The 16,150-nt window shown below is 43.2% G+C and overlaps 1 protein-coding gene across 1 annotated transcript; it reads left to right on the top strand.

Annotated features, from left to right (window-relative positions):
- The first annotated feature begins 6,594 nt into the window (after positions 1-6,594).
- Positions 6,595-13,938, top strand: LOC113615140 (zinc finger protein 256-like). Its single transcript, XM_027097212.1, has 7 exons — positions 6,595-6,839; positions 7,144-7,357; positions 10,518-10,639; positions 11,970-12,585; positions 12,646-13,669; positions 13,749-13,821; positions 13,905-13,938. The coding sequence occupies exons 1-7, from the start codon at positions 6,595-6,597 to the stop codon at positions 13,936-13,938; spliced, it is 2,328 nt and encodes a 775-aa protein (XP_026953013.1).
- The last annotated feature ends 2,212 nt before the right edge of the window (positions 13,939-16,150 follow it).

The following is a 16,150-nucleotide window of genomic DNA, read 5'->3' as shown; positions in this document are numbered from 1 at the left end:
ACTCTAAACCACTGTGCCACCAGGGAAGCCCAAGATTTGTGATTTTTAGCATTTTTTAATGCTGTATATCTTCTTATTTATTTATTTTTGGCTGCATGGGTCTTAGTTGCTGTGCGCAAGCTTTCTCTAGATGTGGCGAGCAGGGTCTACTCTTCGTTGTGGTATGCAGACGTCTCATTGCGGTGACTTCTCTTGTTGTGGAGCTTGGGCTCTAGGCATGTGGGCTTCAGTAGTTGTGGCTCACAGGCTCTAGAGCACAGGCTCAGTAGTTGTGGCACATGGGCTTACCTGCTCCGTGGCATGTGGGATCTTCCCAGACTATGGATCGAATTGGTGTCCCCACATTGGCAGGTGGATTCTTAACCACTGTGCCACCAGAGAAGTCCCCGTATGTCTTTTGTACAATTCCTGATCATATCATTTGTCTAATTTTTTAAAATTAATTATCCCTGTTTCCATCACTTAAGTCCAGGCATTGTGTAAAACAATAAATCTAGCCCTGCTTTGTAGCTTTTGCCAATTTCCAAGGTATAAATTCTCCCACTATGAAAGTGGGATGTTCTCAGAGAAGGAGCTGAAAAATTCTACTTGGGTCCCCTGGATGTTGGGTGGAAAACTAAACTTAGCATCTGGTTCATTATAAGGGGTTTTCACTCTCTGAACACTCTTCAAAGTTCCTTTTATCTTTCCCTTTCTGTAATTATTGACTGATGGTCTCCAATAGGTATTTACCCTTCATGGAGTTCACCACCACTTGGGGCTGCTTTTCCAGACATCCCAATTGGTTGGTGGGGTCACTGTGGGTCTCTCCATCCCTGGTGAGGCTTCTCAGAAGGACTCGTGCCCAGGAACACCAGGTGGAAGGTCCTGCCGGTGACCATGGGGGAAGGTTCCCAACCTGGTGAGGCCTTTTACTCAGGCCCACATGCTCCATGCCACCGGCCATGTTTGATCTGAGGTGGCATTTCAGGACAGCGGGGAAGGGGTGAGCCATGTACGGCACAGAGTGGGGGTGGCAGGAGGGCAGTGGTGGCCTGAGGACCCCGGAGACACCTAAAGGTGTTGGCATCTGCCAAGGAGATTTAGGAAGGACCCTAAAGTTTCCATTGTTCATCCCTAAGGCGATGCCCTGCCCAGAGTTCTGGATCCCTCTTGCCATTGGAGGTCCCTGAGCAATGCGTGACAGTGCAGGCAGGATGCAGGCTTGACCTGCTGGCAACTCCCCACCTTCTGCCCCACCTGCCTGGTGTAAAGGCCAGGGATTTCCTCAATGAAGTGGAAAAATCAAGGCTCAACCTCTGAGGCAAGAATCAGAGATTGTCTTTTTTTATTAAAATAAATTTATTTATTTATTTTTGGCTGCATTGGGTCTTCATTGCTTCATGCGGGCTTTCTCTAGTTGCGGTGAGTGGGGGCTACTCTTTGTTGCGGTGCACGGGCTTCTCATTGCGGTGGCTTCTCTTGTGGAGCACGGGTTCTAGGTGCGCAGGCTTCAGTAGTTGTGGCACGTGGGATCTAGAGTGCAGGCTCAGTAGTTGTGGTGCACGGGCTTAGTTGCTCCACGGCATGTGGAATCTTCCCGGACAAGGGCTCGAACCCATCCCCTGCGTTGCCAGGCAGGTTCTTAACCACTGCACCACCAGGGAAGCCCAGAGATTAAGTCTTTGGAGCAAATTAGAGACTCAATCTCAGTAGCAATTAGGTTGTCCAAGATACTTAGTTAAGGAAGAAATTAATGTCAGACAAGGAAGCACAGATCCAGGAACCTTAGTACTAAGCAGGATAAATGCCAAAAAATGACATGTAGACATAATTTTGAAATTACAGGAAATCAAAGATTTAAAAAATCCTAAAAGAAGCCAGAGGGGGAAAATACTCATTGAGGAATGAAGTTAAGAATTATATCCAATATCTCCTCAGAAACCATGCAACAAGGAGAGGTGTGAAATATTTAAAGTGCTGAGATGAAAAATAAGTCAACCTTGAATTCTGTACCATCAAAATTATCCTTCAGTAATGCAGGGAAACCAAAGCCTTTCAAAGACAAAAACTGAGGGAATTTGTTCTCAGTAAACCTACTGTCTTAGTCCATTTGGGATACTATAACAAAAAATCACAGACTTGTTAGTTTGTTTGTTTGTTTGTTTTGTTTTTTTGCGGTACGCAGGCCTCTTACTGCTGTGGCCTCTCCCGTCACGGAGCACAGGCTCCGGACGCACAGGCTCAGCGGCCATGGCTCACGGGCCCAGCTGCTCCGCGGCATGTGGGATCGTCCTGGACCGGGACATGAACTCATGTCCCCTGCATCGGCAGGTGGACTCTCAACCACTGTGCCACCAGGAAAGCCTGACTTGTTAGTTTATAAAAAAAATAAACATTTTTTTCTCATAGGTTTGGTGGCTGTGGAGTACAGGTTCCAGCATGGTCGAGTTCTCTGGTGGGAACCCTCTTCCTGGTTCATAGCAGGTGGTTTCTTGCTGTGTCCTCATGTAATAGAAGGAGCTAGGGGCCTCTCTGGAGCGTCTTTTATAAAGGGACTAATTCCACCCATGAGGGCTCTATCACCTTATGACTGAAGCATCTCTCAAAGTCCCCACCTCCTAATACTAGCATCTTTGGGGGTTATTCTTTCAACAGAGGTTTTGGAGGGACAACACAAACATTCAGACCATAGCACCTGCCTTGCAAGAAATGTTTAAAAACTTTAGAGATGACAAAAATGATATAGGTCAAAAAGTCCAATCTACAAAAAGAAGAGCAGTGAAGAAGTAATAAATGAAGGAAAAATAAAATATTATTTTTCTTGTTCTTAATTGATCTAACAGATAACAATTTGAAGTAGTAATACCAACAACATATTCTATTATGTATGCTTATCTGTATGCATGTCTTGTGTGTGTGTGTGTGTGTGTGTATGCTTATGCTTTTATATAAGTGAAATGAATGACATCAATAATACAAGGGATTAGAGGGAAGAATTGGGATTATTTTATTATTATGAGGTACACTACGTGAAGTGGAAAAGGCGTTACTTGAAAGTGGACTTGGATTAGTTGTCGATGTTTACTGGAAACTCTATAGGAACAGCTAAAAATATAACTGATACGCTAACAAGATAAAATGGAATCATAAAACACTCAGTGAAAACCACATAAAGCAGGTAAAGAGTGTGAGACAAAAATTCAAAGAGCAAGGGCAACAAACACAAATTAGTAACAGATGTGGTATATATTAATCCAACTCTATTAGTAATCACTTTGAACAGCAGAAGACCAATTACAAGAGATTTTCAGAGTAGGTAGAAAACCAAGATCCTACTATATGTTGTCTATAGAAACTGTCTTAAGCTTCTAAGTTTGTAATAATTTGTTGCAAGGGCAATAGAAAATGAATAGAGGGGGAATTCCTGGTCAGGGTTAGGACTGGTCCAGTGGTTAGGACTCTGCACTTCCACTGCTGTGGGCCCGGGTTCAATTCCTGGTCAGGGAACTAAGATCCGGAAGCCCATGGCATGGACAAAAAAAACAAAAAAAAAAAAAAGAGGAAAATGAATAGGGGGCAGAAATGCAAAGAAATGAGGTAATTGAGAAAGTCAAAGTTAGCGAACCAAGTCAGAGAGTTCTCACATTGAAGGTTCTGACTGTGTGACATGGTGGGGTCATGTCAGTGTGGTAAATAAAATGCTTTATTTACTGTGGCTTCATTGCTTAACAGTGTCCATCAGCTATTTGTCATCAGACAAAAGAATAATGACATATTAATGTTTCATCATAAAATTATTCATTTCTGACTGGGTTAGAAATGACCTTATGACTACTGGGGGCAAAAGTTAGTTGGTTATCTACTTAGATAACTGGAAATCATTCAAGTCTCTGTCATTTACTGAAACATACCCTTGACGCTATTGTAAAGATTCTGTGAATGGAGGTATGGGAAGGACACAGTCTCATTACAGATTATTGCATGAACTTAATCGCAATAAATATTTACAGAGTGTATTTAATTTTAGAAATATGCAATCGTACTCCCAGTATAGTATGAGGGATTGGAATTAAGCTTTTAAATCCCACCATTGGCATAGAGACAACTATAGATCAATGGAACAGAATATAGAGCCCAGAAATAAACATGTGCACATATGGTGAATTTGCTTACACCAAAGGTGTCAAGAATACACAATGAGGACTGGATTGTCTATTCAATAAATGGCGTTGGGGAACAGAAAGACACAAAAGAGCAAAACTTTAACCCTATCTTACACGATACACAAAAATCAACTCAAAATGGACGAAAGATTTGAACACATCACCTGGAACTATAAAACTTCTAGAAGAAAACATAGGGTGAAAGCTCCTTTTCATTTGCCTTGGCATTGATTTTTTTGGGTTTGACACAAAAAGCAAAGATAATAAAAGCAAAAATAAACAAGTGGGAGTACATCAATCGAAAAAGCTTCTGCATAGCAAAGGAAACCATCAACAAAATGAAATGGGAATATACAGAATGGCAGGAAATATTTGAAAATCATACATCTGATAAGGGGTTAATATCTAAAATATATAAAGAACTCATACAACTTAATAGCAAAATAAATAATTTAAAAATGAGCAATGGAACTGTATAGACATATTTTCCAAAGAATACATAAAAATGGGCAACAAGTACATGGAAATGTGTTCAACATTACTAAATATGCAAAGCAAGGCCATAATGAAATATCACCTCACACGTTAGAATGGCAGTCATCAAAAAACAAGGGATAACAGTGTTAGGTTGTTGAGAAATGTGAACCCTTGTCTACCGATTCTGTGAATGTAAATTAGTGCAGCTACTGTGGAAAAAAGTAGAGAGTTTCCACAAAAAATTAAAAATGGAACTACCCTACTATCCAGCAATTCCACATATGGGTATAATTCTAAAGGAAATGAAAACAGGATTTTGAAATGATATGTGCTCTCCCACGTTCATTACAGCATTTTTCACAATTCCCAAGATACGGAGACAACCTAAGTGTCCATCAGTGGACGAATGGATAAAGAAGATGTGATATATATAGGGAGCCCATATATATATGAATACTACATAGCCATGAGAAAGAAGGAGCTCTTGCCATTTGTGACAACAGAGAGTATAAATGTTATTGGGGTTAAGAGGGGCAGTGGAAGAAATAAGGAGAGTTTGGTGAAAGGGAACAAACTTTCAGGTATAAAATGAATAACGTCTGAGCATCTAATGTAAAATACAATGAGTATAGTGGATAACACTGTATTTTATAATTGATATATGCGGAGAGAGTATTACTTAAATGTTTTCTCTGTCTCACACACACAAGATGAATATATGAGGTGATGTCTTAATTAAATAGATGGGGGGGATTGTTTTCAATGTATCCATATGTCAAATCAGCACGATGTACACATTGTTATCTTATAGTTTTATATTATAACTCAGTATATCTGATTAAAAAATAAAATAACAAAATGAAACCATAAATAAGTCAACCCACCAGACATGTCTTTTTTTTTTCTTTCTTTTTAATCTTTTGGCTGTGCAGCATGTGGGAGGATCCCAGTTGCCAGGCCAGGGATTGAACCCTCACCCCCTTCACTGGAAGTGCTGAGTCTTAACCACTAGACCACCAGGGAAGTCCCCAGACATGTCTTTCTTTATCAAACTAACAAATATCACATCTATTTGACACTTCCTACTTTTAAATTATCTGACAGATTTGTAGGAAGACCCTGATTTGTAGAAAGGGAGTTATATGGATTATTCACTGAAATGACGAATCCAAACTTATTCCAAATCTTTCAGAGATTTGTATTCCCCAACTCATTTTATGGTACTAGCGTAGCATTCTCATAAAACTTATTAAATTTAGCTGCACTTCCAGAATGTAGAACAAGTTAAAAGCATCCCAGTAATTCAAGAATCGTTTAGTATTAGAAAATACATTAATAGCATTCAATATACTAATGAATTATAAAATGTTTATCTTAATAAATGCAGAAAAATAGATCTATTCACATTAGAAAACAACACCACAACTATGCAGAAAAAATATATATATCATTAATTAGTCAAAATGTATCAAAGAAAACACTACAATAAACCAGCATTTTAGTAATAAAATCAGAGATTTTGGTTTAAAATTAGCAAGCAAAAAAAAAAAATTAACAAGTAAACAAGGTTCTCATTATTAGTGCTTATATTAAATATACTGGACATTCTAGCTGGTGCTATGACACAGACAATAAAGAATTAAAATAACTGGAAAACGATTTACAGACCTTTAATTTATATCAAAATGTACGATTATCTACATAGAAGAATTTCAAAAAATTACGTCATGAATATCTGGCATATTTACACTTCCTCAAGTTTGCCATATTTAAGATTAGTATCCGGAAATAAATTACAATTCTACAAATGAGAATCATAAAGGCATGAAGGAAATTTTTTAAAATGTTTGCCTTATAACCAAGAAAAATTTACAAATACTCAGGATAAAATGAACAAAATGTTTCCTTACAGAATTTGCACTGCTGCCCCTACCATCCTGGGAAAGATTTGTCATCCTAATTCATGGCCTGGATGCCTAATGGCGATCAGCTGCAGAACGCATCCCTACCACCCTTACGTTTGGCCCCTTTTAAGAGGGTCGAGTCACTGCTCTGGCCGTGGACAGGGAGGAGTCATTTCCTGGCGCCCTTTGAGGTGGACCCTGGCCTTTTTTCCTGGAAACTGGGAACTGCAGGATCCAGCGTGCCCTGCGTTGAAGGCTGCGTCGCTGAGCCAGTGAAGGCGCGGAAAAAGGGATTTCCGTTTGGGCACAACTCGTAGGGGACGGGACTTCCGTCCCCCTCCCCAAGGCGGCCATTTTTTTTCCTTTTCTTTTTTTTTTTTTTTTGCGGTACGCGGGCCTCTCACTGTTGTGGCCTCTCCCGTTGCGGAGCACAGGCTCCGGACGCGCAGGCTCAGTGGGCATGGCTCAAGGGTCCAGCCGCTCCGCGACCTGTGGGATCTCCCCGGACCTCCCCTGCATCGGCAGGCGGTCTTTCAACCACTGCGCCACCAGGGAAGCCCCCAAGGTACCAGGGAAGCCCCCAAGGTGGGCATTTTAACTGCTCTGGTTCTGTTCAGCTCCGGAGCGCTGTGTCAGGACCGGAGTGACTGGAACGGGAGGTCCGGGAGGAGGCGCTGTCCCCAAGGCACAGAGGCGGATCTGAAGTTCGGCGACGCCGCCTGGGGTGCCTGGCGCAAGGCCCGTGAGACGGACCGCCATGCCCGCCTCCCCCAGACTCTTCCGCCGCTCCCGGCCCCGCTCCGCCCACAGTCCGATGGCGGCGGCGTTGAGGTACCCGCCTTAGGTAAACGCTCGTTCCCCGGGCCCTCACACCCCTCACTCCACCAGACATTAAAACCCCGAGTGTGGGGCGCCTGCTCACATGCCCGCAGCCCAGGCCACGGTGCCCAGGACAGTGAAGCGGTCGTGGGTGGGGCCCTGTTTATGACAGCGTGATGGCGCGTGGGAGAGGTCACAGGCAGAGGTACCCGCAGATGCGAAGGCTTGGAAATCGGCCTGAGGCGGGAGGATTCAGGAAACCTAGGGTCAGCTTTCTGCTTACAGGGAACAGTGTTAGTGGAGTTAGACCTGGTGTAACCGACCCAGGATTGTACTTTATTGCGAGGATTCTAAAGGTCATGGGGTGTTTCGAATAAAGGAAGATAGTATCTCCCGTCAGATGTTAGAGCATTCCCAAGAGCCGTTTAAAGGAAGAACAGGGTGGAGAGGGTTGATGAGGACATTGAGGTCCTAGGAGGTTGAATCTTTGTTCAGGGTCCCACAGCTGGTAAGAGGCAACACTGAGCATTGAGGCCCAGAAGTTAGTCAGCCAGCCTGAGGTCACCTGGCTCCAAGGCCAGGCAGGAGTACATACAGTTAGCCCCTCAAATCCCACCATGGACGCATTCCTTTAGGACCTGCCTCTTCACTCAGGTTCTCACGGTTAGAGAAGTGCCTATGGAACCTGCACAGGGAAGTAGAGGGTGTCCCATTGCCTCACCAGCCCTGCTTTCATCCCTATGTTCCCTGGAATTGTGGTGTCCTGAGATGCTTGATGCCATTTTTTCCCCCTCCTTGAGTCTGGGCATGCAGAAAAACTCCAGGCCCAGTGTCCCAAGTCCATGCTACAATTATATGGAGGTGTTCCCATTTCTGGAAACCATTGTAAACAGGTGTGTATGGTTAACCCAAGACATGGTACCAGGATGTGCAAATGCTTAGAGGTAAAATTGAGCTCAGGAATATTCAGGAACCACAGGTATCCTCTCTTTACAGGTAGGAATAAATAGTAGGTGGTTTGGAGTCAGGAGGGGAACAACTGCCTGAGATGTCAGGTGTGTGTTCTAGAGGTTTGGCTCACGGTAGGGAGGTGATGTGACCAAGGCCTTAACAGGCTTCATTTGGGTTTAGAGTGGAAAACAGACTGTGGGCTTGAGAGAGGAAGCAGGAACATCATTGTGGAGGCTACTGTCATAGTCCAGGTGAGGGTTAATGGAGCAGGGGCGTGCCTTAGGAAATGTGGTTGTATTCTGGCTTCATGTTTTTAAAGGGGACAGCTAGATTTCTAACATGGGTGGTGAGGGAGTGAAACGCAGGGATCAATGATGACCCCTGGCTTTGCAGCTGTAGGGTTGGAAGCTGCATCAGTTGAGATGAGCAAGTTGGTAGTAGGTGTAATATTCACTGGGTTTAGCAGGAGCTTTTTTTGGACCATGTTAAGAGTCTGAGATATTTCAGACACCACTGAATAAAGGCATCAAATGAACATCTAACATACAGGTTTGGAATTCTTGGGAGTGATTCAGGTTAGAGACATCCAAAATGTAACTAGAGTGTGGACCAAGGTGAATGACCTGTGGCTCACATTAAGAGAGGCAAGCTTCGGGTTGTGGTGGCAAAGCTTTTAGGGGGAGATGTGTGGAGGGTGGGGTCAGAGGATTGGGTCTCATGCTTGTGTACCTGGGTGATGGTGTCAGCCTTCATAAATGTAGGTAAATGGCCATGAAGATTTGGTGTATGAGACAAGAAAGTCTGGCAGGTGGCCAGAGCTTCCAAGAGAAGAGTGGACATGAGATGGATGTAGAAGCAAGGGTAATTCATACATATGACACTCAGGCCAGATCTGGTGCTTATTCACCACTATATAGGGTCACCAAGATTTGTGAGGACTTTGGTAGGGTCTGGGGTGTTTCATTCAACCTGGTATATATGGCCATGAGCAAATAAGGTCATCTGTGAGAATCACTATGCTTGGGGAGGGTGAGTAATGGGGCTGGAGTATGAATGAAGGTAAGGGAGCAGAGAAGTGTTGTCATTGCCGAGGGACAGGAAGGGCAGCACAGAAGTAGCATGGGACTGTGAGTATCTGAGATCCACACGTGGTTCTATTCCTTAAATTTGAGGCAAGGATCAGAGTCATGCAGTAAGGCATTTATAGATGATTTCTGATGCTGCCATTGGGAATTGTGGGAGGTCTGTGGTCATATTGGGTCCTGCTTGACTTTACCAGTTGTACTGTGGATGCTGTCTGCCGAGTTGTGGTGTAAGGCCTAAACCCAATATGATGTGCTTCCTTCACGCTTGGTGAAACCTGGGTGCCCTCAAATGGCCTGAGTGCAAGTTCCTCTCCCCACAGTGTTCCTTCAGATAACGTCTCCTAGCCTAACAACCATTTTTACAAAGCAAACCAGGAGCTTCTTTGTATCGGGTATCAGTTCCCTACCAGCCCTCAGAATTGTTCAGATAAGACAATCACATCCTCCTTGGAACATCCCAACCCCTTCATCCTAGAAAGGTTCCATCCCACAGCCCCTGTGTGTGTTGTTTTTGCCCATGTACGCCTTTGTGGTGAGTGGTGTCCTATTCTCAGATGTGTGAATTTATGTGATTAAGAAACTGCTGTCAGTCTCATCGGTCCAGTCTCAGGTGTCATGTGTTAGGCCACCATCATAGCCCTGTGGTGGGGTTAGGAGGAACTGATTTAAATACAAGTAACATGGGGAGGGGAGGGAGATGGCTATGGTGTGGGAGAGTGAGGTGTTGGTGGCCATGGTCATGTGTGGCTGTGGGATACTGAGACTGAGGGATGTACAGTTTAAGGAGTGATGTGTGCTTGAAGAGGGAACATGTCTGATGGTTCCAGGGCACTGCATTGATAATTTCAGGACGATGGCCACACCAGGGGAATTGCTTGTCAGGAGGGGGTGGATCCCTTTATGCCAGGACTGTAGCTGAGCTATATGTTCATCCACCTGTCTCTTCTTCCTGGTTGTTGTACCTAGTGAGCAGTGGGCCCGTGGGGAGAAAACCACACCATGGCGTCAGGGCCTGATTGATCCTCTGATTTGGGAAGCTTGGGTGATGGATAGTCATAGGATAGATGTGTGGGGAAATAGATTGTGACTTCTCAGAAGTGGACTGTTTGTGGTTTTATCTGTCACCATCATGGCAGGTCAGTGTGAACTTTGAAGATGTAGCTGTGACCTTTTCCTGGGAGGAATGGGGTCTCCTTGATGAGGCTCAAAGATACCTGTACCATGATATGATGCTGGAGAACTTGGCACTTATAACCTCCCTGGATAAGAACCTAAAATCTTTCCCCATGTCCTGAACTAGTCTCTGCCCTTTCCTTTTCCCCAGAGACAAGTCTGTCCTTTTCACGTCGGGACCATTGTCACTGCTTTTTTCCCCCAATTCCCTAAGTTGTTGCTATGGTTGGTTGGGCTGAGATGTTTGCACTGCCATCTGTTCTCCTTGAATAGGCCCCATATCTGCTTCTCTACAGCCTTCCCTGGAAGGATCCAGGGTCAGGAATCTTCCATTCAGCCTAATGTATCCCACCATACTTGCCCTCTTCCTTCTGGGTGATGTTGTCTAGATGCATGTCATCCTTGCGCCTCAGATTCTACTTCCTTCTTTTCACTGACATTTCCTCATGACTGCCTGTGCTGGGAATTAATTCTCTGATGTAGACCATGGACTTCTTGCAAGACCCCTTTCCAAAGTTCTCTTAATAGTATTTAGATGTTTTTCTCTGGCCTATGATGTGATGAGTATGGGTCAGCTGCTCATAGGTGGTATCTTTCCCCTCTTATTTTCATCAACCAGGTCCCATACACTTGTTCATTTTGGAAGTGGGGTGGAGAGCCCTTGTTTGTCCACAGGATGGATATGAATTCAGACTCAGCCAAATGGGCTCAAAGGGCTGCTGTACAGTAGCACTATGGGAGTGTATGATAGTCCTGTGTTCAAGTGATACCAGAAATTTGTGCTGTTTGACTAGTGTTTTGATGCTACTTCCAGTGGTCACACCTTATTTTTGCTTTTTCTGCCCCATTCTTAACAGTGCTGACTTGTCAATTCTGCACTGTGATTCTTCCACTTTTATTCCAGCCTGTGGCTAATCCTCACGTCTCTAAACTCCCTGTATCACCCACTTTTCTCACTGCTTTATCTGTGCATTCTCTAACGTTGGCCCATATATTTTCTATAATCAAACATGTACCCATTCTTAAAATGTTCCTGACCAACAGCTGTTCTGTTGCAGTCCCGTTTTCTTGGGCCTGGAAATACCCATCTACATTGCAGTCATGTGTTAACAGCAGACAAGGTCCTGCTGAAAGTTGTTTGTAACTAATTTTTTAACCGTCAACTTTAATTTTTCACCCTGCCTCTCCTCCCTATGACACATCACATGGTTGTGTCTTTTCTCTCATGTGGTCTTCCCCCATCCTGTGGCCTTTATAGCCCAGTATTGCTAACAGCCATGTCATCAACTTGAACCCAACTCTGTGTTCTTGTAAATAATCACACAAACTCATTCATGTGTTTGTCAGACACACACTGGTGTGTGGGCTCCCCCCTCCCACGGAAATCAACATGTACTTCGCCAACATTTCTTGCTTTTAGGTTGTTGCCATGAAGTGGAGAATGAGAAGGCTTCTTTTGAGCAGTGTACTTCTGTTCAAAGAGTGTCACAGATCAGGAGTCCCAAGGCAGATCTGTCCTTCAGAAAGGCCCACCCTTGTGAAATATGTGTCCAGATATTGAGAGAATTTTTGTACTTGAATAAATATCAAGGAACACATTCAAAGCAGAAATTACATAGGTGTGAGACATGTGGGAAACAATTGTATGTAAGCATAAACCTTCATCAGCATCAGAGGCAGTGCATCGGGGAGAAACCCTTCAGAAGAGAGGTGGACAGAGCCTCATTTGTGAAGAACTACAAGTACCATGTGTCAAGGAAGCCATTAGTCTTCAGGGTGGTTGGGAAGGACTTCTTGGCCAGTTCTCAGTTTCTCCAGCAATGGGCTACTCACACCTGGGAGAGGTCAAACAGCAGAGCCGAGTGTGGGATGGCCTTTCAGAGGGGAAAAACTTATCATAACTGGGAAGAATGCACAAAAGCTTTCAGTCCCAAACACACACTTGTTCAGCACCAGAGACTCCTCACTAGAGAAAGATGTTTTATGTGTAATCAGTGTGAGAGAAGCTGTAACGTCAGTCAGCATCAGAAAGTTTACAATGGAGAAAGAACTTTTGAACCTGGGGAACATGGGATATTATTTAACAGAAAGTCCAACCTCATTGAACACCAGAGAAGTAACACTAGAGATAGGCCTTATGAATGTACAGAATATGGGAAATCATTTACTAAGTGCTCCAACCTCATTGAACACCAGAGAAATAACACTAGAGATAGGCCTTATGAATGTACAGAATGTGGGAAATCATTTACTCAGTGCTCCAACCTCTTTACACACAAGAGAGTTCACATGAAACAAAAGCCATATGAATGTGATGAATATGCAAAATCGTTTAGCCAAAGCTCTACCCTCCTTCAACATCAGAGAATTCACACTAGGGAAAGGCCTTATGAGTGCAATGAATGTGGTAGAACTTTTACACAAAACTCTGTGCTCCTTCAGCATCAGAGACTTCACACTGGATCAAGGCCTTATGAATGCACTGAATGTGGAAAATCCTTTGCTGTAAACTCCAGACTCATTAAACATAGGAGAGTTCATACTGGAGAAAGGCCTTATAAATGCAGTGAATGTGGAAAAACATTTTGCCAAAGCTCTTCATTCCTCCGACATCAGAGAGTTCACACTGGAGAAAGGCCTTATAAGTGTGGGGAGTGTGGAAAATCATTTAGGCAAAAGTCCAACCTTATTCAACATTGGAGAGTCCATACTAGAGAAAGACCTTATAAGTGTGGGAAATATGGGAAATTACTTAGCAACAAGTCCCATCTCATTGAACACCAGAGAGTTCACACTGGTGAAAGGCCATATGAGTGTGGGGAATGGAGGAAATTCTTTAGCAAGAAATCCTACCTCATTATACATCAGAGAGTTCACACCAGGGAAAGGCCATATAAATGCAACGAATGTGGGAACTCATTTAGCCAAAACTCTACACTCCTTCAACATCAGAGAATTCACACTGGTTCAAGGCCTTATGAGTGCACTGAATGTGGAAAATCCTTTGCTGATAATTCAGCCTTCATTAAACACAGGAGAATTCACACTGGAGAAAGGCCTTATGAGTGCAGTGAGTGTGGGAAAGCATTTGCCCAAAGTTCTTCAGTCCTTCGACATCAGAGAGTTCACTGGAGAAAACTCATAAAAGTAAAGAAAATTTGGGAAGTTGGTTAGCCCAAGCTCTGTTTTTCAACATCAGAGAACTCACACTGGATCAAAGCCATATAAGTGCTGTGAATGTGGGAAATCCTTTGCTAAAAACTCCAGGTTCATTAAACACAGGAGTGTCCGCACTGCAGAAAGTCTGTATGTTGTAGGAAATGTTGGAAATCCTTTACCTAAAACTACAGTCTCATAAAACACCATAATGTTCACATTGGTTAATGGGCTTATGGATGTGATAACTGTGGGAAACCTTTAGCCAAACTGTAGCCTCATTTCACACTGGAGAGTTCACAGGCTTCAGTCTTATTTCATTGGATACCACAAAGTTCACTTCAGAAAAAGAGTAGTTGTGCAGGGATGGATTGTTCAGTATAACACTGGGGAGATCCCTTATGAGGGTGCTATCTGCCAATATACCCAATAAACCACTTAAATTCCAGGTTTATGGGAGCTTCAGTGCATTTCTTAACCTGCCCAGGGCCCTTACCAGGTTTACATCATTGCCAGTTCCATAGCAAAAGCCATTTCACCACTACTATGTGGCAGGTGCTCATGATGTGCATCATTGAACCACCCCACCGAGTCCAGGGAAGGAGACCTTGATGTTGTCCTGTTTGTGGGAGTCTTTATAATCCTGAGCACTCATTCCTTTCTAATTTGTTTGATGGGTTACCTCACTGATCTGACCAATTTTTGGCCTAGAGGACTCTGCTGGTGACTTGCAACCGGGACTACTTTTTTCAGGGACGTTGTTGGTCTCACGTGACTGCTGTGATGGGATTTTCCTGTGCTTCATGTCTCCAGTCCAAGAATAGCCTTCTTCCCATTGTACTGGTTGGTGTGAAAATGGAAGCCTTACTGTTTAAGCTCCTTTAATCTTGGGATTCTGTACACTGTGGTGATTTGAAAACAACTGAGTTGTGACAACAGGGCTGAAGAGCTTTCTTGTGGGATCTCAAATTCTGTGCGCCTCAGAGGGAACAATATGATGTAAAGTATACTTCTCTCTAGTTTTGTCCTAGTTGGCATTGCTGCCCAAGGCCTCCAAGAAAGGACTGCAGGGATGTAATCCTTATCTGTAACCTGGATGCGTTGGTATTTTTTTGGTTCAGAGGTCAGTCTGTAGAGGGGCTGTTGTGATAACCTTTGGTGCTTCCTAAAGCAAGAAGAAATTGTCTTGTTCCCAGGGAGTATTGCATTGTGTCCAGGTGGTAAGGGAAATCTGTTTCCCAGGTCTTGCATTGGAGCCATGTACCCTCATGTCCAGAATTCCAAATAGTGGCAGCATAGGTTATATGATTTATGGGCAGGGAAATCATTTGTTACAGGAACACTGGTTTTGTAGGGAGGGGAAGAGACTGCCACAAGATTGTTGGAATGTGTCTGTTTTGAACGGACCTCCACAATGTTCCAGTCCCTATAGCTATGAAGGATGAGCAGGTGCAGAAATTCTCATGGCCTCCAGAACTGTGTATTTTGTGTAGGGAGGCTGTTGCGAGAGGAAAAATTTATAAATGTTCTGTGGATTCCTGTAGCATGTGTGCGTGTTCACCTCAAATCTCTTGCTGTGTAGGAAAATGAGGATGGTGAAGATGAGTTGTGCCCTTTGTAACCCAGCCTTCATTCCCATTGAATTTGGTGGAAATTGCCTTGTTGCTTCTGATATTTGCCACCACCAAGGCAAGGTATCCCTCCCAGACATGAGGAAAGAGTTGTGGAATCAGTAGAGGATTGCCAAACTAATTTTCCAGAATTGTAGGAAATCTAGCTTTCTGTTTTGAATCATATTTTCAGAGCTTTAGTAAGGTATAAGTGACATACAACAAACTGATTATATTTAAACTTAACATTTTGACAAGTTTTGACATTCATGTAAATCCATAAAAGCACCACCACAATCATAATAATGAGCCTCTCCATCATCCTCTGTTTTACTTCATGCCCTTTAATAATGTCTCCTTCTGTACTATCTCTGCTCTCCAGGCAAGCATTTGTTTACTTTCCATTATAATAGATTAGCTTCCATTTTAGAATTGTATATGATTCTACTCATAAAGTGTTTACACTTTTTTTCCTTTGAGTAGCCTCATGTGGCTTACTCATTTTGATAGTCATCAATGGTGCTTAAATGAGTAGTTGTTTTTTTTTTTGTATTGCTTAGAAGTATGACAGTTTGTGGGTGTACCACTATTTGTTTATTCTTTTGTCTTTTTATGCATATTTGAGTTCTTTCCAGTTTCTGATTGTTGCAAATAAACATGCTAAGATATTTGAATCTAGTTCTTCACATACATGTTTCATTTATCTTGTGTTAATTTGGCTGTGGGGGGTAGGGTGGAGGTGGAGGCGGGTGCAATGCCTGAGTTACAGGGTAAGTGGGTAGCTAACTTTTTAAGAAATTGCAAATTGTGATTTTTTGTATTCCTGCTAG

The sequence above is a fragment of the Aethalodelphis obliquidens genome, unplaced genomic scaffold (assembly GCF_003676395.1).
Source record: "Aethalodelphis obliquidens isolate GAN/ISIS:26980383/991018 unplaced genomic scaffold, ASM367639v1 scaffold113, whole genome shotgun sequence".
Lineage (NCBI taxonomy): Eukaryota > Metazoa > Chordata > Mammalia > Artiodactyla > Delphinidae > Aethalodelphis > Aethalodelphis obliquidens.
The sequence above is the reverse complement of the archived record's forward strand: the minus strand, read 5'-3'. Positions and strand labels throughout refer to the sequence as shown.

Excerpts from the sequence above, each read along its gene's own strand:
- LOC113615140 (XM_027097212.1), top strand. The coding sequence starts at position 6,595 with ATGCCTAATGGCGATCAGCTGCAGAACGCATCCCTACCACCCTTACGT. Across the intron at positions 10,640-11,969 it reads AACTTGGCACTTATAACCTC|TTTAGGTTGTTGCCATGAAG; the intron begins CCTGGATAAGAA and ends ACATTTCTTGCT. Across the intron at positions 12,586-12,645 it reads ACGTCAGTCAGCATCAGAAA|TCCAACCTCATTGAACACCA; the intron begins GTTTACAATGGA and ends TTTAACAGAAAG.